At 32.1% G+C, this 24,331-nt stretch overlaps 1 protein-coding gene across 1 annotated transcript in view; it reads left to right on the top strand.

The window, feature by feature from the left end:
• Nucleotides 1–24,331, top strand: part of LOC111702348 (uncharacterized) — a 61,868-nt gene that overhangs the window by 12,429 nt on the left and 25,108 nt on the right. The window contains exons 10-26 of the mRNA XM_023474003.1: nucleotides 240–934; nucleotides 1,689–1,731; nucleotides 1,829–3,067; nucleotides 5,213–5,290; nucleotides 6,733–6,792; nucleotides 7,131–7,180; nucleotides 8,830–8,991; nucleotides 9,274–9,512; nucleotides 11,755–11,816; nucleotides 12,509–12,658; nucleotides 13,254–13,331; nucleotides 13,639–13,684; nucleotides 13,921–14,210; nucleotides 14,430–14,498; nucleotides 14,805–14,850; nucleotides 15,692–15,906; nucleotides 16,297–16,361. Of these exons, the coding sequence (XP_023329771.1) occupies nucleotides 240–934; nucleotides 1,689–1,731; nucleotides 1,829–3,067; nucleotides 5,213–5,290; nucleotides 6,733–6,792; nucleotides 7,131–7,180; nucleotides 8,830–8,991; nucleotides 9,274–9,512; nucleotides 11,755–11,816; nucleotides 12,509–12,658; nucleotides 13,254–13,331; nucleotides 13,639–13,684; nucleotides 13,921–14,210; nucleotides 14,430–14,498; nucleotides 14,805–14,850; nucleotides 15,692–15,906; nucleotides 16,297–16,361 (3,587 nt within the window). The remainder of the gene's footprint in view (nucleotides 1–239; nucleotides 935–1,688; nucleotides 1,732–1,828; nucleotides 3,068–5,212; nucleotides 5,291–6,732; nucleotides 6,793–7,130; nucleotides 7,181–8,829; nucleotides 8,992–9,273; nucleotides 9,513–11,754; nucleotides 11,817–12,508; nucleotides 12,659–13,253; nucleotides 13,332–13,638; nucleotides 13,685–13,920; nucleotides 14,211–14,429; nucleotides 14,499–14,804; nucleotides 14,851–15,691; nucleotides 15,907–16,296; nucleotides 16,362–24,331) is intronic.

Raw genomic sequence — 24,331 nt, 5'->3', positions numbered from 1 at the left:
ATATTTATTTTAACTCTTTAGAGATTTTTTTGTTAAAAATTAAAATGAAGTAAAGGAAATTTTCGCCCAAATGTATTTAAGCGACAAGAAAAACTACGTTACCAGAGGTCAAATGAAGAATTTTAGTTGCTTTAACCAAAAATTTCTTTTCCTTTTAAAGTTAAGCATTTCATGTAAAAAATATATGAAAATGTTTTATATAATTAAATGTCTGTTCTTAATTATATATTTTTGTTCAGATTGGACCAAACAATTGAGATATATTCAACTCCTTCACCTCTCCTAGATGACTCCTTTGAATCCTATCACACACCCCCTGAGTCAGATTTCCTTTCTAAGATCCTGTTTCAGAGAACTCAATCCTTACTCAGGTCTAGAACGAGATCTAATAAGAAGAAGAATAGAAAGGAATCTGTGACCGATTCAATTTACAAATCCGTAGAAAAGTCTCCAAAAGTTTCCCTTGAGTCTTTAGATGAAGGATCCAATTTAGTCATTCAATCCCTAGAAGAAGCCTCAGATACAATCTTAAAGCATCAAAATGAGTCTTCTAAAAGAAAACTTCAACCCCAAGAAGACTCCCCAAATCGATTTCTACAAGACAGCAAGAAGTTTGCAAAAAGTCTTGTCAAACCAAAAATAGACTCCACATGTAAAAACCAAGAAGACTCTTCGGAGCAAGGATATGAATGCAAAGAAGACCTCAAAGATCAAGAACAAATCCCACAAGGCAACGATGAATTCTATGAAATGGCCTTTCCAAAGCAAAAAAGATCCATGGCTACAATCCTGCAAGAGGGTGATGATTCCTTGGATCAAATCCTTCAACCCCTCGAGGAATCCTTTGAACTAATCCTACAACCTCAAGATCAAATCCCACAAGACCTAGAAGAATCTTCTAGATTGTTCCTTCAACCCGGAGAAACCCACAAAGGTGAAACAATGATATTATTGGTTTCTAATTTATATCAGGGCTTCCTGGATTTCCCAATAATTATTATTGCTCAAATTATTTGATAATGGAAAGCACTAGTTATTGGATCAGTAATTAAGTTAAACATTCTTCATCTAACGAAACAATATTAAATTTGAAAATAGATAGTTTGTGTAAATGTGTGAAACATTTTTCCTTTGAGGACGAGGTTCGCTTTCTAAATAAAAAAGCTTTTTTCTGTTCTATGAATTAATACATAGTTATTTAAATATTTTTAGATTATTCAGTAGTTTTCAAACATCAAATAAGTAATGAATTTTTCATCAGAGTTTTCAAATAACTTCGCAAGGCATTTTAATCAATCTCTTAAATACTATTCACTGCACTGAGAAATCAATGAAACTTTGTCATAAAATCTATGAACAAGTCGAAGATCAATAACAGTCTAGAAGTAAAACCTATATCTTAAATGATCCTTCGTTTCAAGCATCAGCCTTCTAATTTTCGCATTTTTAAGTAAAAATTATGAAAATATGACATTTTTTACTACATTTTGAAATGGTGGTCTTTAAATAGAGAATAATTTAAACACGGTTGATAGTCTGTTTAACTATGTATAGTGTATACAATATTTTCAATGATTAATTGATATTTATTTTCTGTAGAAAATGTACTTTGATAAACTTTTTACTTATTGTATTTCCTATTGTATTTGTTTTTTTCCATTATAAAAGTATAATCTTTTTATTTATAGGAGAGTGTGCTTTGACCAACAAAGATCTAGACGCATGTATAGGGTATAAATTTTGATTATTGAATATTTAGCAAAATCGTCATTTATCCATACTTATTTTCTTTTTTGCCTATAACCTTTTAACAATTTTTTTTGTTTAGTGAAAATGTTGTTCCTGCTAAAGCCTTAAAACTTGGTGAACATGATATAAGTGTCTTTCACAACAATCCTGGAAATAGTTTGAATGAACCCACAAACCTCTCTGATAAGGAAAATAGTGCCTCTAATCTTTATATCACACCTGATCCTCTACCTTGGAACCAAAACATATCACAGACCGAAACCGCCAACCTGTACCAGCCAGTCAGGAAATGCAGTGAGGAGTCTGATACCGCTGGACTCTATGGGATAGAGTCTGATATTAATGACGTGACGGCTACTAAACCCACCAGCCTCTATGGTATAGTGGAGGCCGTAAAGTCTATGGAGGCCGTTGGTTTCTACTCTAGTTCTAGTATAGATATAGAACATCAGGGTGCATGTAACCCTCATGTAAACAGTGATAGTACTATTCATGCTGTACAGTGTACGCCTGTACTAGACCAAGAAAAGTTGTACAATTGTGAATTTAATTCTAGTAATATTAATGTTTACAGTGTTTTAAGAAATGAAAAGACAACCCCAGGATTAAATACTGACAGTGAGTGTCAAGCTACATATACCGGGTATTCAACTGAAGGTATAATACAGGACGTATGTACAGTAAATGAAGATGTAGTCATAGAACCTTGTCAACTAAAGGAAGATGTAGAACTAGATCCTGGTCCATTAAATAAAGAAGTATCTCTGGAACCTGGTCCACTAAAGGAAGAGTTAGCACTGGAACTTGGTCCACCTGGTCGACTTCAGGAAGATGGAGCACTAGACCCTGGTCCACTAAATGAATATGAAGCACTAGACCCTGGTCCTTTGAAGGGAGATGTAGCAGTTGCCCCTGGTCTACTAGAGAAAGATTTAGCACTGGTTCCTGGTCCACTGAAGAAAGATGTTGTGTTAGACTCTGGCAAAATAACGAAAAAAGTAGCACTTAATCTTAGAACACCAAATGAAGAAGTAGCACTGGAACTTGGTCCTCTGAAGAAAGAAGTAGCAGTGAATCATGGTTCATTAAAGGATGAAGTAGCAGTGGACCCTGCTCTTCTAAAGGAAGAATTAGCACAAGAACCTGGTCCATTAAAGGAGGATGTAGCACTAGGTCCTTGTCTAGTAAAGGGAGATTTAGCACGAGGTCCTTGTATAGTAAAGGAAGATGTAGCACTAGAACCTGGGCAAGTTAAAGAAGATGATGTGAAGCTTAAAGAAGATATTAATATTCCTTTAACTCCTGAGACCAGAAGAAGGTAAAAAATTTGTCGATCAAGTTGTCAAAGGGTTGTCATGTTAGTTTAAAAAAAATAATTTTATGTTGTCTCATAGTTTTTTTTGTGAACAATTATTTTTATCGTTTATGAAAAGCTCTTCCATAATCTCATAAAATATTTTAGCTTTTTGTGAATGGGGACGTGGATTCCAACATGTGATTTCTTTTACGAAGAAAAAAACTGAGATTGAAATTTTTGAATAAAAAAAGGAGTAATCTTCATTCTTCAATCGCATAACTCTACAGTGGAAACTTTTAATCGGAAGTTATTATACTTAATCCGTTTAGAACAGCAGACTTGTGTTTTTGCGATCTCGATTGACCGAAAGCAGATCTAAATCTCTCAGACCACACAAAACACGGATTAATTTAGTCTGAATATCATTACAAAAGTTCTGACCTTTATGCCATGTTTCAACTACTGTTTGGATGTGATAGATAATAAAAGTTCACGATTTGCTGAGGTTAAGATAAAATCATGAAACCCAGGTTAAGCATTTGTGATGGGTTTAGAATTAAGTTAAGTAACAGAGAAAATACGGATTAATCCTGAAAAGATTACTTTGTATCGTGATAAAACTCGATTCTGACAAGAAACTTCAAGTTTTACCATTCCTTTGAATTTTCATGATATTTGATAATAAACGAAACATAAAAACAAAACAGTAAACATTATTTACCATTTCTGACTTTATTTCAAATTATTTTTAGGGTGGATCAAATTATTTATTATTTTAAAATTTTTACAAAAATCTTGGTTTGAAATAGTTTGTTAAATGTTTTGAGGCTCGGTAATTAATTGAACGGTTGTAAATGAATTATATTTTAGTAACTAGGTTAACTTTAACTAGTCAAATCAAGAAAAGGATTATTTTTTTTTTATATTTTTGTCAATTTCCTAGGAAATTAGGTAAATTCCGTTTCAGTATTTAAAACTTTTGGTTGATTTGAGTGATTTAGAATATTGTAAAAGTAAATATGTGTTAATTATATCTTTCTATTATTTTATTCATCATTTATATTTGTCGAAAGCAAAATTTCATTAAACAATATAAAAGTTAACAATCTAATACTAGTACTCTTTTCTCTGGATATCGCATATTATGATTGACAGGGTTTGCCAAAAAACAGGTGCCATACAAGACTTTTAGCATGTGTATTGAGTATAGTTTAGTTATTCAGAGGTGGTTTTCAGAAATGGAGTTTCATGTTCCCAGTCTAGTGTTTTTCGTTTTCTAAAAATGTGGTATGATGACATCACTGCAAGGCTTGATAGATTTTCGCACATTGCTTTGAAACTAACACAGGGTTTTTAGAACTTATGCAGTTTCTTTAGATTTGCTTTATTTGATGGTGAGATATATTCTCTTGAGCCGATTTCAAAAGGGTGAACAGACACATCCCTAGTTGTTATATCTGTGATAAAAATCATAAAATGTTTATGCTAGTTCATCTTTTGAGTGTTGGCATTTTTTATATTTGTTTCCAATAAGACAGTAAGCTCAAAAATATCCATCTTCTCCTCCATTCTATCGATAGCATACTAGATCTGGTTTCTGTGCGGTCACAAGGAGGTGGGGGGGGGGGGACGGTACCTCCCCCTGGAAGGGTATGGGACGGGATGTCGGCATACATCAAAAATCAGCAAATATCAATTAATCCAGTGATATATTTAATAGGATTGCTGTCCCTCCAAGCGGTCACCTAGGAATACTTTTTAAAGGAATTTTTTAAAGGGAAACCCGTCAGTAGAGAAGTTTTCCGTAAATACACGAGAAAGTTGATTTATACAGGGTGTTGATATAAAGCTGAATTTCTGCAGGGACATTAAACCTTTTGAGGGTATGTATGATGGATATGATGAGAGGGTGCGGTACTGAACCAAATATATCTTCTAAATCGAAAAATGTTACATGGACCGGTTTCTTTGGTTGCTTGGCTTAAAATCTCTTCAAGGATGACATTTTTTATTTTACCCCTTTTTGGAGAAGAGATTACTGTAAACTCTGTAAACAGAATGCCACCGAATTAAGCAGTAAATGACACTTAGTATTGTAAATTTTAATATTGCGTTATCAATCCATTAACGTATTTTTAAGGTTTATTTTGAACGTATTTTGTTCAGATTGCGACCTTTTAACCGACTTCTAGAAAAACTACAGATGTCTTCAGATCCACTCCTCGACTCAACCTATAGCCAGGGGTAAGGGTATAGTTAAAACGGTGAAAAATCGTTTGCACTCATCGGACTAACGTACATTCGTACTAATGAAACTTAATTGTTCAATCAAACTAACATCCGCGTGGAAGATTTTTTGAGCACGTGAAGAATTATCTTTTTAAATTCGGCTCATTTCATTGAATAGCTTCATTGATCATATTTTAGTAGGAATGAACAAAAAATGTTCAATTGTGCTAAAGCTAAAAGTGTGGGTAAAAACGAAGTTAGTTGAACATATTTTGGTGCAAAGGAACTAAAAAAGTTCAGTCGAACTAAAATTCAAAAATCCACCATGTTGCCCTCAAATTGTAATTAAAATGATAAAAACAATTATATTCCGTTTAAACAAGGTTTTGGTTGGAAATGTCTATTTGCACTAATGTTCAATTGCACTAATAATATTTAAAAATAAAAACATTTATAGTCCGTTTAAACAAATTTTTTGTTGCTAACACGTTCAATTGCACTTAAAATTACAGAAAAAAATTAGTTTGGTTTGAACAAATATTTTCAGTATTCCAGCCCAATTGCACTAGGGATAATTTGTACTAAATATTCCTGGCGAGAAAATAAAATATTCCTGGCGGGAAAATAAATTATTCCTGTCGGGAAAATAAAATATTCCTGTCGGGAAAATAAATTTTAGCCCAATTGAACACAGTAAAGCTTGATTTGTGTTCATTTGCACTATAATGTTCAATCGTAATACAAACCTGTTTCTGATTAGCTGACTATTAGTGCAAATGTGCGTTAGTTCAATTGGACAATTATGTGCAAACGATAGCATCGTTAAAACCAGAAAACTGTAAAATGTGAAGACGACATTATAGCAATACTTTAGCATACTATAGCATGCAAACAATTTTACAATAACACATTAAATCAGTTAGGATAAATAGGTCTCCTTACACTGCAAAATATCTCATGTTTATTAGACTATTTAAAGTCATAACTTTGAGTCTAAAAGTCGTCTTCTTATTCGAGAGTTCTCACTGTAGACGGATACATATACTTTCTAGTAATTTTTTGCAATGGAGGGCATTAGTAGATGTTAGATTTTAAAACTTCCTTATTTTTAGGTAGAAAATATCATATTTAGGTAGAAAATATCATATTTAGGTAGAAAATATCATATTTTTAGGTAGAAAATATCATATTTTGTCGTAAAGGATTAATCAATTTAACCATATTGCGTTAAAAACTGAAATATTTTAAGGTTTTTGACAGGTCAGCAAATTCAAAATTTATTTGATTCTTTAAACATATAATAATAAAATTTATTTGATTCTTTAAACATATAATAATAAAATTTATTTGATTCTTTAAACATATAATAATAAAATTTATTTGATTCTTTAAACATATAATAATAAAATTTATTTGATTCTTTAAACATATAATAATAAAATTGAATTTTTTTACAGGAAGAATTCTTTGTTTGATTCCCAATACTCTACGGGAGAAATACATTCGCTGGTTGCTAGGTAAAAAATGTTTTTATACCCCCACAACCAATCAAAACTTTGCACGGCGCAAATGATATTTTACAAGGCTATTTTTAATTTATTTAAATTTTGCATTATTCGACCCTCAATCCTTTTTTGAAGATTGTAATTAAAAATTATGAAATTTTAAAGATGATAGAAGCTGGAAAGCGAACTCATCTCCCTTAAAAAATTTAAATCTACATATAATGTTAAATGTTAAATCTGTAGAAATTCAAGCTTACAATCTCTGTAATCTAAGCATTAAATGTCCTGTTTACGAAGGGGGAAAAGTTTCATTTTGGAAATTATTTAAAATATTTCTAAAATTATTTTAGTGTTTCTTTATCTACCGATATGGAATCTAGTGGTTTCTACTCAGATATAGGTAAGAATAATGATAATGCAAATATATGATAGCTTCGAATTTTATATTGATATCTGAACTGAAATCTTGTACAGTGTTTCCCAGTAAACATGAGAATTAAAGGAAGTGTTCGCAAAAAATGAAAGGGGGTATAGGATGACGGCGAAAAATAATCGCTTTTGATCGCTACCATTCTTACTTCTATCTGTTGTTGTTGAGAAAATAGTTAAAAACGACTTATACTGAAGAACGTATGCGTTAATACAAATTCAGAAAGTTGCAATATTCTACTGTAATCGTAAAAAATCTTTAATTTCAAACAAATCATTCAGATATTACAACCTAAAGTCATCGATATTTTTCGACGCATTCGTATATAGTTAATGTTTCATAATATTTTTAATTCGTTTTGTATACAATTAAAGCACTTAAAACGCCGAAATAGTTGGCCGCCAGATGTCTCTACTCTCGAAGCTTTAAATGATTATATATGGCAGAGACACCTATATAGCGGAATAAAATTTGTGTTAAGTGCATTGTATATAAAACAAATATTATGAAATAATAATAACTATATTCGAATGCTTCCAAAAATAATCGATGACTTAAGGTTGTAATATCTGAATGATTTGTTTAAAAATTAAATTAATTATTTTACCATACGAGTCGTATATTGCAACTTATTGAATTTGTATGGACGCTACTTTCTTAAGTAAAAGTCGTGTTAACAATTTTCTCCTTATAAACGCTACAGATAGAAGTAAGATTAGTAGCGAACAAAAGCGATGTCAGAGCTACCTGTTTTTTACCTTTTGAAATGACTGATGTATTAAGAATATCCCCCCCCCCATATTAAATCAATTATCTAGATTTTAAATATCTGCTATTTTTTAAGATGTTAAGATAGAAGACAATAATTTAAAAACCCCAAACTTGTCATATTAAAATTTCTTCAACGGGATACCGTGTATCTTTGTGACCCTCATTTTGTTCCTCTTTCCATTTCATTCCTGGTTTCCATTTTCTGTGTCATTATCCAATATGGATACTCTCCATCTAACCATCCTTATTTCTCTGCCCGTCCCCTAATCCCATATCCTCTTAAATGAGGGGAGGATGGCCAGCCACAACTTCTCGTCCGAGCCACATTCTCCTCATTTTCTCGATATGAAATATAAAATAAATTGCAAACTATTTGGCATACCTATGCCAGATGCCTATCATTTTTCCCCGTGGAATCACCCGGAATCTATGGTTTTCACTTTAATTAAGAAAAAAGATTGAAGTTCTATAATCTCGGAATTATTTGCGGCATTCTACACCAAGAATATCTGAAAATGCGTGTAAAAAAGGTGAACATTTTAAGGACACAGAACTCGAAAAATTTTAATTCAATTGAATCTATTTTTGTTCGATTTACTAATATTCAATATTTCATTTATGCCCTAACGTGGCCCGATTCTTAAATTGTTTCATCTTGGAGGACTAAACACTTTTAAAAAATAATATTGGAAGGACGGGGATTTAGAGATGGCTCGGACGAGAAAGTTGAGGAGAATGTGGCTCGGACTAGAAATTGTTGTGGCTGGCCTTCCTCCCCTCCTTAAATTCGTTTAGAGGATTTGTTTAATTTTAGATTTAATTGAATTGTCTTATTGTCTTTTCTTCAGACGGCAGAATATCGAAGAATCAAGAAGAAAAATCGTTGGCAGACGTAGAACTACTGCCGCGGGATGGAAAAGACGATATTCACAAAGTGGTGATAATAGAAGAAGGCGACTTTAAGATTCATGGAATATCTCCACTTTCCAGACAAATTTGTCGGAACGAAGGTAAAGCATATTAGAAAAAGTTCATTTCAAGGGTGTCGTTAACGCTGACAGTTTTAATCTTTATCAAAGAAAGAATAAATAAGTTTACCTGAAATTCACAGTTTGCTACCATGGTGTTTTTTTTCAAGCAATTTGTGTGTGCTGCTATCTAAGATATTCTTTGACAAAGATTTAATGTATAATTAAAGCACTTAATGTTAACGGCACTTTTGATAACAAAGGGTCATTAAAGTTATCAAACTTAGTAAAAGTTAATTTTTTATATTTAAAATGATCTTCTAGGTTCCGGAGTCGATACCGAGGAGTTCCGTCCTGTGGGACCAATAACCAGAGAAATTAGCCTAGATCGAAGCACTCCGGATATATCTGGGTTCTCAAATCAGGAATTATCGGAGGTAATATACGGAGTATCCAACCAAGAGATTTTGGAGGCAGTGTCCGGTGTTTTTAACCAAGATATATCGGAGGTTGCTGAAGGGAAGGATCCAAAGAAAAGGCCGGAGCAGATAAATAATTCTAAGGTAAAATATGTATAACAATTGTTAAAAGTAAAAACCGTCGCGCATTTGAATATATCTTTTTGATATGAACGTCTGGTATAACCTGAGGCTAAGACTTTTGTATAGTTAAAATCCCTTTAAAAGTAGTAAACTTCTTATATGGATCGACAGACTGCAGGGGTGGATACAGAATTTAAGTGATAGGGGTTCTAGATTTATTTCAGAACAAAAAAAAACCAGATTTAGGAACAAATAAAACGTGCCGTAGGCGAAATTTTTTTTAAATAGATATTTTTCCTGTTTTGCACTTTGTTTTCTTTCCCTTAAGTGCTTGTGAGAAGCTATTCTGAAATCTCAGGGGGTTGCGAAGGTCCTGCCGCCCCCCTGAATCCGCCCCTGTCGACAGATTTAGTTTATTTCTTTTTGAATATTTTTAATGACGACAATTGAAACCTAAAGAAATCAGAAGTCACAAAAATTCCGATCTTTTCTAACGATAGCTTGCGAAAATATGCTTTTGCGGTTTCATATCTTGTGAAGCACTTAATAGCTTCAAAAAATGTTTTTACTGTGGCTATCAAGCTCATGGAGGTTTTAGAACAGTGCTTTCTAATACAACAGTTCACTAGCTGTAGAAAACATAATTGTTAATCTTATAAAACTGTTTCTAAAACGATATGTATATTTAAGACACCATGGTACTGAGTATGACATGATAGTTTTGTATTATTGTTTTACAGTTTACAACTAGAGGCCTGATCTAACATAATGAAGTTGATATTTGATCCTGTATATATGAAGTGTATACTAGAGTATTTATGCATCTATAATACTAGCATAAAGTCGGTAAAATCAATGGATTTTATTTAGTAGAGTCTTGTAGATTATCTGATCGATCAAAGCCAGGAGCCATGCTAAAGTGAAATACATATATAAAATGTTTCTTTCATAACGGAGGGGTCAACATGGTGAGGAGAAAATTGTATACAACTAACACTATTTGGTTCTCAGGGTAGTAAAATTATTTTATTCTGCTCAATCAGAAAATTAAGGTTCCATGAAATAAACAGTTTTAAAAATGAATACGCAAAAATACAAATAAAACAAAACCTATGATTTTTCAGCAATTTTTTAGTTTGAACTTGGGCTGGGCAACGTATAGTTAACGAAACGTAAAGTTTTTGAAAATTAGCGGCTATTAACAAACGGCTCCCTGAAAACTAATAGTTAACCCACGGTTTGAAAAAAGCCTAAATATTAATCCTTACTTAAGCTATTTCCAAGAGCGGTATCTTATTATTATAGTTCATAAAAATCGTAAGCTAAAGTTTTTCAGTTCATTTTCTAATATTTGGAGGAATGGATAAACTAAATGTTTAAAAGAAAAAAAATTGTTTGGGATTCGGCCGAAAAAAGCGCCCCCCCCCCCCCTCCACGTTTCAGATTTTTAATGAACATGACAAGTCTTATATTTTTTAACTTTTTTACTTAAGTTTTGTAAAGTTATAGATGTCAGTCTTCAATTGAACAAAAACGGGAAAAAATATATCTGAGATTAAGATGTCATACGTCAAAATGGAGTGCAAAATATGACAAGTTGAACTGCAAAAACTACATGATTAGTCAATTCGGATGTGAGATGTTATACGTCAAAGTTTATAATCTAGATATTTTGAATTATTTTTTAATTGTTGAAAGCATAAAATTATTGTATATTTACTTTGAAAGCAGTTAAAAGAAAAAGAATAATATAAATGAGATTGTAGTTTTATTTGAATTTTGAAAATAGGATTAATTTAAGAGAGAGATCCTATCTTCCACTATTTTTAAAGAACTTTTTAAATTAGACTTTCAAAATATCGGAATGCACGGGCACAGCGGCTTAAAGGAGTGTTTACAAATAAAATTTAAGGGGGTTCTGGAGAAACCGGGTTGGAACTTGAAATCCATATTTTTATCTAATGTTTTGTAATGAGAAAATTAAAAAAAAGTTTTTTTTGCATAGAGCGAAGATGCCCAATTAATTCCCGTAGATGATGTATGCAGTCAAAACATTAATTATTCAATTAATTTTATGCTGATTCTTAATTTTTTGCAATGAATTTTCGTCATTCTCTTTAAGGTTTTCTGTGTGATGTATTAACACATAATATTAAAATTTTACCAATCAAAATCCTTAACTGATTAGGGCTATTTCACCTTTATAGAAAAGGTATGATCTTCTCTAAAAACCTTGTCCCTTAGAGATAACCTAATTTTCCAGGACGGGTTAAGAACTGGTCTCAAGGGGTTAAACCAATCTGACGCAAGAAAATCCAATCTCAGGTTGGTTTTTCTTAACCTCAAGAATTTTATATTTAGCTATCATATTATGGTAGAATAACTGATACCTACACTTTTTATTTTCTAACCTTATTTTAAAAGATGCTTCTTGTGAAAGTGTTAAAAATAGGAAACTAAAACCTTTACAAGATTTAGGAATTTTCCCATTTAGCACTTTCCCAAGGGCATTTTCCAAATGTGCAAATTCACAAATGGATCTTTCCCAAACTTGGGGAAGTTCATTTTTGTAAACTACATTTGTGAAGTTTCTATTCAGGAAAATTCTTTTTTATAACTGTCTTTAGTAAAGAAAGTACCTGCATCATTTAATTCTTAAATTTAGTAAATTTATCAAATTCCCTTCCAGTTTGAAATAAAGGTGGTGGTTTAAGTCTGATTTGATTTAATTTGGGACTTCTTCTATTCCTCAATACAACTTATTGTCTTCTATTCCTCAATACAACTTACTTTTTTCAATTCCTCAATACAACTTACTGTTTTCAATTCCTCAATACAACTTACTGTTTTCAATTCCTCAATACAACTTACTGTTTTCAATTCCTCAATACAACAATTACTGTTTTCAATTCCCCAAATTCCTCAATACAACAATTACTATTTTCAATTCCTCAATACAACTTACTGTCTTCAATTACATTCGGCAACATTTCCCGCGGTGAATTTTCCTTGTTAAGATCTGAGAGGACTGATCTGGGAAAGGTTAGAGTAGGAGCTTTAGGAGCTAAAGGTGGAGGAGGAGGGGCTGTTGGAGCTGTAAGAGCTAAAGGTGTAGGAGGAGAACTAGCAACCTCCTCATCAACCATGTCAACAAAAAGAAATACAAGGTAGTATAGGGTTATTCTTTAAAGGGATTTATCGTGACTTTTCTGAATAAATGGTCCAAATATAGTTATAAATCCATTACCTTCTAGAGGTTTTGATTAAATTTAAATCTTCACCCATCTAAAGCAAATAAATGGCAATCCAACTGTTGTGCATCAAAATTTTGCATTTATTATTGCATCATATGTACATACAAATGCTTGTGTATCATTGTATCATTATCAAAGATACTTTTGAATCTCATAGTTAGATTTAATATTAATTGAGTAGTGTTAATTTAAAACTCAAATTAATTACAGCTTTCTACGTTTTTAAAAGGTTGTTACGAACTAAATCATTTGGACAACTATGTGCTCAGTAAACTAGAATCTCTGATGTAATTGTAGTAAATCAAAGTAAAGTTTAAAGTATTTTTAACAGATTTTCTTAGTCCATGGGAAATTATGATTTATGGCTTCTTTTCTTGGATCAAATACCTGAAGATGCATGATTGCTTTGGTTTTCGTTTATAAAACCATTTAATTAGGAAAAATTAAATTATTTTTCATAAAGAATTTTAAAAAAATCTGACATCCTAAATGGCTAGATTTTTTTCAGTGAGCCTGTAAAAGCTCGAGCAAGTAAACCTGCTGCGAAAATACGTAAACCTGGAAAGTGGGATGCAATCATGGATCGGTTAGTTACATTAAACGTTATAATTTGCTGAATTATGATAATAATAATGATAATTAATTAAATCCAAATTTAGCAAGTTTTATTAGAATTCAAAAGTTTTTAAAAACTATTTTTCTTCTTTATCCAAATATTCCAGTTTTTTCTTTTCCATGGATTTAAATAATTTTCTACTTACGTTTGACTTTTAATTCTCGCCTAAAAACGTTCATTCGTTTTTTTATATCGATCCGTTGTTATGGTATCAAACTATTGAATTTATTTAAAATAAAATTAAATAAGATGATTAATCTTGAAGTTCTTTTTTCAGAATAGAACGGAGTAAACAGAGAGATGGAAAACCTACGTCAGACCAGGTTAGTTTAATTTTATTTTTATACTTCCATCGCTTTGAAGTGTATATATTTAGTTATTATCTCACCTCATAATATTTGAAAAAAAGTAAATTCATTCATTTTCCCCAAAAGTAAACATTCAGGAAAAATAAAGTCATGAATTTTTCCGCTTTGTCTTTCATTGAAGGGACTGAGGAAGCAGGGTGATTTTTCACAAGTATACGTACAATGAAAAATCTTGTAAATTATATGTTTAGGCGTTCAAGTCACCAGGAAGCCAATCATCAAGGTCAAACTTGTCCAGAGAAGAGAGCAGCATGAGTTCCAGGACACAGGACATATCCTCTCATATCAGGACACAGGACTTGTCCCGCACCAGTTCCAGGACGCATGATGTATCCCATGGCTGCAGGACACAGGATTTGTCCCCCATGAGCTCGAGGACACAGGATTTGTCCTCCTTTGGTTCTAATGATAGTCTTCATGATAGGATACTACTAATGGAAGATACAGCTGGTAGTCTTAGTGGACAGGACTTCAGTCCCAGGTTGTCATTAGTGTTTTCACTTCGTTTTCACTTTGTTTTCACTTTGTTTTCACTTTGTTTTCACTTTGTTTTCACTTTGTTTTCACTTTGTTTTCACTTTGTTTTCACTTTGTTTTCACTTTGTTTTCACTTTGTTTTCACTTTGTTTTCACTTATATTTATACATTTTTATTGGTGTCAGTTTATAATAATTTTCTTAATTGTTTTAATTTATTGTAGAAGTAGTGTGACTGGATCTCCTAAACGTAAGCTTGGTAAACTGCAGAACAAGGAGAACATGGAGGATAGGTTTGTAGGAGCAAATTCCCCTCCCCCCCTTTTTTGAAAATCATTTTTTGTTCACCCAGAAATGGGGGTATGCATAAATATTGTTTAGCGGAAATAGGAAAAATAAATAATTTTTTGGGTAAAACGTTTCCAATGTGTACAAAAAGTTGCAAATTTTTAATTTTTTCTTTCCTGGGCAGTAGATAACATTCTTGTGGCTTGTATTTCTATTCCATTCGTTATGGTGATTGAATAATTCACAATACCTTGATGTCGGAAGGTTTATTTATATATTTTTTTGATTTTTCAAAATTATGATGTTGCTAGGAAGCGACCTGTTACTGCAGACGGACCTCCTCCTGGTCGTAGACAGGTAGGATTTGACATCTTGTACTCATCATTGGAAGCAATTGGTGTTGGCTTTGCCAGTGCCATTGGCATCGTCATTGGCATTGTCGTTGACATTTACATTGGCATTGGCAATATCATTGGCTTTGGCATTGACTTGTCCAATGTCCATGCAATGAACGGTCAACTATCTTTTCTAGAAACTCTAAAAAATGTCTTTTTATGTTTGCTTTATTACATAAAATCATGTGAAGCTTACAATTGTTAAATTAGCAAAACTAATTGAAATCTCTTCTCTTTAGATTAACTCATTCTTATCCCTCTCATAGGTCAAGAGTTTACATGTTTTTTAAACGAGTTAAACTGATTTCACATTTAGACCAATTTATATCAGTTTTGCTGATTCTAATATACAAGTGTTTACCTTAACATTTCTAGTGACTAGTACAATTTACATTATCAAAATCTAAAAAAAAGCTTGTCTTATGCGACATTTGAGGCTTGTATTCATATAAAAAGGTTTTCAAAGTTTTTAGTTGTATTCTAAAGTAACCCTCCATAAGAGAGGAATGCCATAGATTAACAATGGTACCCTTTTAACATTTAATGATCAATAATGTAAAAGATATCGTCGTTTCTACAGATTGGAAAGTGTAAAGTCCTGAACAATGCTCCATTGGGTTTCACGCCACTTTTAATGGTAAACCACAATTGAAAATAATTGATGTAAAAGTTAAAAACATGGATATCTCATTCATTATTGATCTTAGGGTAACGTTGTTGATCGGACATGCCCCTTAATAGAGAATCAATTGAATGTACTTCTACAGTTCATTTAAGTTTGATAAAGATGATTTTTCCTCTAGGTTTTCCGGACAAATAGTACAAGCTCCCAGCCGCCGGTCAGATCAAATATTACCAAGAATGAGAACTCAGTTCTATCCCCGAAGAATATGTTAAGTCCGTCAAGTGAGAAAAGTGTGTTTATAAAACGTTTACCTCCATCAAGTAAACAAGGTTCCCCTTGTCCAGGACTGGCGGATAGAACAAGATCAGGCAGTAATACCAGCACAATATCAAGGTCATCATTATATTCAATTAAATTATTTTATCATTATGTAAACCTCCTTGTTCAAAGGTCACAGAGACCAAAAAGATAACTTGAAGCCTGAGATAGTTTTAAGTTAAAGATATATAAATAGGAATTTTTAAAAAACTAATGTTTTATTACTTGATCTTCCCAAGAAACAATGAAGTAACATAAAATGAGGCCATTTTTAAAAGTGGCCAAAATATTCCATTGTTATTTTATTTTAACACATCATTTCGCACAATTTAGTTCAAATATGATAACAAAAATTCTGTTAATTTTTATATGTTTTGAGGTCAACTGTTTCTTATCTTATGTATAATTTCACCATCGCATATTTAAGCTGTTATTTACGAACTGTGGATATTTATCTTATTTTAGAGTGTCTGTGAGTAGCCGTGTGTCAGCTGAGAGCAAGCGAAGTGTAACTAGCGGTCGATCTACAGGTAGGAAAATTTATTTAAACATTTAATTTATCATTCAGGATTTGGATTTTGATCAAATTTAGTTTTCTCCTGGCCTGCAAAAAGTGAGTAAAATGTAGATGGGTTTAAGTGAAAGGGTAGGAGGATCTACATTAAATATGGCCCATGGGTAGTATCAATTATACATAGGTATCAATATTACATTAGAATACCCCCTCCAATTTTTTTAATTAGTTAAAAAAATATATCAATTCAGTTCCAAAATCAAAATCAAAATTTACAGAATATTTATAAAATTGAAGAAAATTTGACTTGTTCAAGTTTGGTACAGATAAAAGAATTTTATGTATATATACATGTATATAATATATTAATGTATGATGTATATTTATCAAAATGTAAAATTCTGTAAGTTAAACTAAATTACTTTAAGATTAACTTTAAAAAGAAAACTTTTAGTAAGATAAAGTTTTAATAAAGTTATTAACTATTTTCTCAAAATGATATACATAAACATGTACAATGTACATTGTACAATGCAATCTACCCAATGATGAAAATAAATCAACGGACTAGACACTCGGACTGACATTGAATTGTTGCAAGGCCTCAGTCCTGTGACTAGTAATTTTTTTTGGCCCTTGATACTTTTTTGTAGCTCAGGAATTAGAGGTTCCAAAGGGGTTGAATAAGATAAGATAAGATAAGATAAGATATAGTCTATTAGAGGTTCCAAAGGGGTTGAATAAGATAAGATAAGATAAGATAAGATATAGTCTATTAGAGGTTCCAAAGGGGTTGAATAAGATAAGATAAGATAAGATAAGATAAGATAAGATATAGTCTATTAGAGGTTCCAAAGGGGTTAAATAAGATAAGATAAGATAAGATAAGATATAGTCTATTAGAGGTTCCAAAGGGGTTGAATAAGATAAGATAAGATAAGATAAGATAAAATAAGATAAGATAAAGTCTATTAGAGGTTCCAAAGGGGTTGAATAAGATAAGATAAGATAAGATAAGATATAGTCTATTAGAGGTTCCAAAGGGGTTGAATAAGGTAAGATAAGATAAGATAAGATATAGTCTATTAGAGGTTCCAAAGGGGTTGAATAAGATAAGATAAGATAAGATATAGTTTATTGCTAAAAATACACATACAAGTTATAATGTTACAGGCAAAAAATCTGCAACTATTTTTATATTGTTTACTATACTTATGTAATTCTAGCAATTAGGTGGAGATTAGCTATTTGCTGTTTTGGGTATTATCCCCACCTAATTAATATTAAAACGTTTACAATATGATGAATATTACTAGGTTTTGAAAGTTTACAATAAGTCAGGGAATACTAGTTAAATTTAGAGAGACCGAGGTGCAGCATAACAAAATAATTGATTTTTCAGTTTTATGTTTAGTACGTAATTAACAGAATAAGATTAAGCATCAAAAATCTACAAAGTTCTATATTCATTTTTTGCAAGAATAACAGAATTGCACTTTGAGATGTATGCGTCTGCAGATAACATTTAAAAAAAAAAACTTTTTTAAATATACCTGACGAGGCACTTCTTTTTAAATCAGGTGGCAGTTTATTCCATATCTTAAGAAGTGCAAATGAGGGAAGATATTCTAATGAGCCTGTATTTAAAATGTCAATTTGATAGTTAATAGATCTTTCAAAATTTCCGAGTTTTTTGAAAGTGTTGTTAAATGAGGAGGGTATTGGTTAAAAGTTTTAGTTTGAAGTAGTAACTAATAGATTTTCTCGGCAGCAAGTAAATATTTTAGTTTATAAGGTTCATGGTTCATAATTTGATAAATTTAGTGTAATTATGAATTAGGAGATGAGAAGTTAAAGTCGTCTTTAAATTAATTAATTTCATGAATTAAAAGAATTTAGCGGATTATCCATTCATTATCTGAAATCTATATTTTGATTTCTCAAATACAATTTAAACTTAATGAGATCTCTCTGCACACAATTCCAATCTTTTCTACGTCTTCTGATCAAAGATTTATATATATCTCAGAATTAATGAATTAAAATTTTTCCTCGAGCACTTGAACGGACTCTAAGTGTAATTTATATTGATCCTCAATACAAGAATGACAGTGCCTAAATCACAACGATACTCTTGAAACAAATTCTTCTTATCACTAATGTGGAAAAAAGTGTCGTTATTCTAGACTTAAAAGGGATTAATTCCAATAATTCCTATGCTTTCTTGCAGTTAAAATGCGTAAATCGCATTTGAGATAAATAACAATTGAAAAAATCGTTTTTCATAATTATAAACAATGATTTCTAATTCATACTCTATTACTATCAGACAATGGTTTGAAAGGGTACTTTTGTGAATCGGACATTGCCATATTACGCGCCTGCAGTCCCTTAAACTCTGAAGACTGAAGTAAAGGATGTCTGCTGAAGATAGTTAAGAATAGTAGAGGGTAGAGGGATGTAAAGTATGTACACTGTACAGTTCATTAAACTCTAAACCTTGAAGTGAAGTATGTCTGCTGAAGATAGTTAAGAAGAGTAGAGGGTAGAGGGATGTGAAGTATGTACACTGTACAGTTCATTAAACTCTAAACCTTGAAGTGAAGTATGTCTGCTGAAGATAGTTAAGAAGAGTAGAGGGTAGAGGGATGTTAAGTATGTACACTGTACAGTTCATTAAACTCTAAACCTTGAAGTAAAGGATGTCTGCTGATGATAGTTAAGAAGAGTAGAGGGTAGAGGGATGTAAAGTATGTACACTGTACAGGCCCTTAAACTCTAAACCTTGAAGTGAAGGATGTCTGCTGAAGATAGTTACAGGGTGGCCAAAATGTACGGATTGTACGGATTGTACGGATTGATTTTTTTTTAACCCTAAAATTGTACGGATTGTACGGATTGCACTTTTCGAAAATTGTACGGATTGTACGGATTTCTTCTGAAAATGTACGGATTTTTGTACGGATGGGTTCAAAAAAGTTTTGGCCACCCTGTAGTTAAGAAGAGTAGAGGGTAGAGGGATGTAAAGTATGTACAGGCCCTTAAACTCTAAACCTTGAAGTGAAGGATGTCTGCTGAAGATAGTTAAGAAAAGTAGAGGGTAGAGGGATGTAAAGTATTTACAGGCGGGGGAATAAATATAAAACCTTGATATGCTGAGGGAAATGTCGATATTCAAAGGGAAAAGAACAAAGAGTTAGGGAAAAACAAGGAGATTCGTTAAAGTTAATGTCATGAAAGAGAAGTNTTGAATGTATGAGATGACAGCTAGTGGTTATATTTTGGTTTATAAAGTGTTAACCCCTAAGTGCAAATCTGTCTGACCTTTGAAAGTAGAAGTGATGATAATGTTTGAACTAGAATCTAGATAATAGTTAAATACTTCAACATTATTATTATATATTATTATAATATTCAGGGGTGTGTGTGTACTGTCTTTTCTATCAAGCAGCAAATGATTCACTTTTTTATTTATTTAATTTCAGAAAGATCTTTTTTGGTTTAGTTTTAAGTCCAAGTTGACCCCTAACAGCTGGTGATTATCATTATTTTCCAACCGTTTGTATTAGAAGCATGCAAGCTGTACACTGAATGTTGTTAACAATAAATTATTAAAATAATACAAAAACGGCGCATTCAGTTTGTGTTTGGTGAAGGGAGATGGGGAAGANAAAGGTCAAAGTATAATTTCTGTATTTTGAATGTAGGCGTTCTCTTCATGAATAATTCTGGGGTTCGTAGATTGCGAATAATTTAGTTGCTAGACATGTTAAAACTATAGGACTGTTCTTATTTGGTTTTTGTAACCTGCAGAACTGTACAACATTGGTTTTTGGGTTACAGTACTTGATTCGGTTGGTTGTATGGATATCCCTGAAACTCGGATTTGATTTGACCTGGTACTGTTATAATTTTGATTTATATTGTTAAATTAGAATGATGAGTAACTGAATATATAACTAACACAAACTATAAATTATTTTAACATGTCAATCAAAATTTTTCTGAAAAAGAGTCGGAAAGGGAGATGGTTTGAAAAGATATTTATCTCTAAACCAATTGTTCTTCTAGATATATTTGTCTCTTTCTAATTTTATATCCTTCCCTTTTTCTTATTAATCACGCAACCTTTGTCTAATTTATTTCCTTAAAGTTGTTCATGTAACCTAAAATATATAGTTTTGCATTGAAAAAATACATTTTTTACCAGCTTCACCACCAATTAGCACTAGATAAACCTAGGTTTTCTCAGAGAATCTTGCTAATATATCCTTCAAGGAAGAGTCAAAACTTTTGTAATGTATAGACCTTGGTTTAATGGCTTTATCCAGGGATTTAGACAATAAGTTCAGCTAATTCCGAGCTGGAAACTCTTGTATTGTGGATATCGAGATCAATGCTTGATCTCTTTATTTGGTTAATCTGCAGATTAATTTAATATTCAATTATTTAAATACAAATTGTATATTTAATAATATATTTCAGTAGTACAACTGTTCCTACATCTACTAGATATATTTTTAAATAATACCACTGTCTCCTAGTTTCTACATTTAGTAGAAATAGATTTCAATAATACCACTGTCTCCTAGTTTCTACATTTAGTAGAAATAGATTTAAATAATACCACTGTCTCCTAGTTTCTACATCTAGTAACATCTAGTAACATCTAGTAGCAAAAACATTAAACAAATCCGGGCTGAAAAACCATCTCTCTGTCAGGACTCGAAACTCCAGGCTTATAGAATGGATCCTAAAGCTTTCCCTAACACTCATGATTTGATTTGATTTGATATATATATTTAAATAATACTACTGTCTCCTAGTTTCTACATTTAGTAGAAATATATTTCAATAATACGACTGTCTCCTAGTTTCTACATCTAGTAACATCTAGTAGCAAAAACATTAAACAAATCCGGGCTGAAAAACCATCTCTCTGTCAGGACTCGAAACTCCAGGCTTATAGAATGGATCCTAAAGCTTTCCCTAACACTCATGATTTGATTTGATTTGATATAAATATTTAAATAATACTACTGTCTCCTAGTTTCTACATTCAGTAGAAATATATTTCAATAATACGACTGTCTCCTAGTTTCTACATCTAGTAACATCTAGTAGCAAAAACATTAAACAAATCCGGGCTAAAAAAAACATCTCTGTCAGGACTCGAAACTCCAGGCTTATAGAATGGAGCCTAAAGCTTTCCCTAACACTCATGATTTGATTTGATTTGATTTGATATATATATTTAAATAATACCACTGTCTTCTAGTTTCTACATCTACTAGAAATCCTAGGATTTGAAGGATCAACCAACCGGCAAATCATTATATAACTTCCACTATGCAATACTTTGCAATACTTGAACATCATGAAATCTAACCAACTCTCTGATTTCGGAGAGGGGGGGGGGGGGGGGGGGGGGGGGGGGGGGGGGTGAGGGATGTGAGATTGGTAAATTTCCGCCGGGTTGAAACATTTACCTAGATTCGAAAGAAAAAATTGCATTGTCAAAAAAATCAAAATCGTATTTTGTTAAGATTACAAAACTTTTAAGCTTGACTATCTTAAAACGTACGTAGATTACCGTAATTTAGGAGTAATGTATTTTACACTTAATATTACAGTCCCGTAACTTGTAATGCACAATGCTATACAGATACAGACTTACGGTTCCAGTACAAACGTCGGACTAGTACAAACGTCGGACTGGGACAAACGTCGGACAGTACAAACGTCGGACCAGTACAAACGTCAGACCAGTACAAACGTCGGACCAGTACAAACGTCAGACCAGTACAAACGTCGGACCAAGGAAAAAAAAAGATTTTTTTATTAAATTGTTATTTCCTATTATCGACTGGTCTAATTAAAATCTACCCAAAGGAACTGAGTTCTTGCCACCAACTCAAATATGCTCATCCCTATATTTTTGCAACCTGATAATGGTATTAACATTTAATACTTTCAAACTCAAACGGTATAATCTTATAGATTTCATTGGTTAAAATATTAGAGGTTACACGATGTTGGGTTGCAAAGATATATGTATTTTGAAGCATCAGAGTTTGTGACAATTGAACTCAAATCCTTTATTGTCTGTTGTTTTATACAGTGCTACCTTCAAAGGATGAGACTTTGTTCAGTTGTCTTTGATTTTTATCACAATAAGTGAGTGATTTTTAATTTATTTCTTATAGCAATGGTCTTTTCTTTCAAACTTAACCAAAGTCCGACGTTTTTCCTTATAAATGTGCCCGTCCGACGTTTGTACTGGTACCAGACTTACGACATGGAACTATGTATAAATAAATAGATCTAAGGGTTAGAATAATTATGTTATAAAATTGTTATGATATCTGTTACTTCTGCTATACGCAGCACACATATCAAAAACAAATTCACTTGATGCTCCAAAATTATCAAAGTTAAAAATTAAATCTGTACACTTTACAATACTGAACTGGAAAATGTTGTACACTGTACAGTGTACAGTGTACAGTGTACAGTGTACACTGTACAGTGTAAAGTGTAAAGTGTACAGTGTACAGTGTACAATGTAAATATACCTACATTTACCTTATTTACATTATAAATTACATTATATCCACAGTTCTCCTTCATTGATTTTATTTTTCCTCGTCCTCTTGTATTACATGGTTCATTTCTTCTCTCTTCATTTATTATCAAGGATTCATCTGTATTCATGAATTAAACAAGTTCACCTTGCCTCTTGATTAAAGGGACTGTTGGGACCCTCCATGCAAGAATAGCAATGATTTACAACGGTACCATTGAAACCATAATCTGATCAAACATGTGGAAAGCTAAATAAGTATTTAATTCAGATCATCTCTCCAATGTTTCTTAAAAGTAACAAATAAAAAATAATTAAAAAAGCAAAAAAAACCATTGATATCTAATTATGTTTGATTAAACAAAACTTTTCATTGTAAACATTGTAAATCGGACATCGCCATCTTTGCATGGAGGTTCACTTGAAATTACACTTACAGTCCCTTTAATATATGTATATTCAATTAAATTTTAAACCACGATTAGTTCTGCTCATTACACTAGCTAGGATAACTATTACACAGCTGGATTATTCAAGTTTTATACCCCCACCCCACCCTACCCCCTCACCTCATCAATGCATTCAGTTGTAACCTTGGTGAGTTTGTCCAGTGTTCTCAAGTATGTTGAACCTCCCTGTACCACATTAAACTGTTATGCTAGTCATTCAAGGTTGAAAATTAAGAATTTAATAAGATTTCTTATACTTTCACGAGGGAAAAGTTTAGACTAATAATATGCCGGATAAAAAAATCAAATCGACACTTTTTCTGGCTACAGTAGAAACGGTTGAATGACAAAAGGTAGAATTTCAAAAGGTAGAATGACAAAAGGTAGAACATACAAAAGGTAGAATGACAAACGGTAGAATGGTCAAAAGGTAGAAATATAAGGTAGAATGCTCAAAAAGTAGAATTCCAATTTTTAAGATATTTTTCTTCATTTCCACCCCTCTCACTTTCTACACCCACCCCCTCCTCCCATTTTAGTCTGCTTCAGATGCATTTACAGTCGGTGTAAAATAGCTATAAATTGGCTTGAAATAACAAGACAGAAATTCTTGAAAGTTTTCCAGAGTTTTCTGTCAAGATTTCTTAATATTCTCTCAACATTTTATTTTCATTCATTTTCATTCAAAGGTTGGAAAAGAATTTTCGCAATTGAATAATATTTGCAATGTCAGTTTGCGGTTTGCAGGCAATTATTCATGCGTGTCTGTAAACATGCGAACCATTGCAGCAGTGTGCTACTCAATACATGTATTTTAGTTTTATACTCAAGCTTTACACTCAGACACACTCAATCTTTACACTGACCACACACTCGAGCTTTACAATCACCACACACTCAAGCTTTACACTCACCACACACTCAATCTTTACACTCACCACACACTCAATCTTT

This window comes from Eurytemora carolleeae, unplaced genomic scaffold (genome assembly GCF_000591075.1).
Source record: "Eurytemora carolleeae unplaced genomic scaffold, Eaff_2.0 scaffold503, whole genome shotgun sequence".
Lineage (NCBI taxonomy): Eukaryota > Metazoa > Arthropoda > Copepoda > Calanoida > Temoridae > Eurytemora > Eurytemora carolleeae.
Note: the sequence above shows the minus strand (reverse complement) of the source record. Positions and strands in the feature narration are given on the sequence as shown.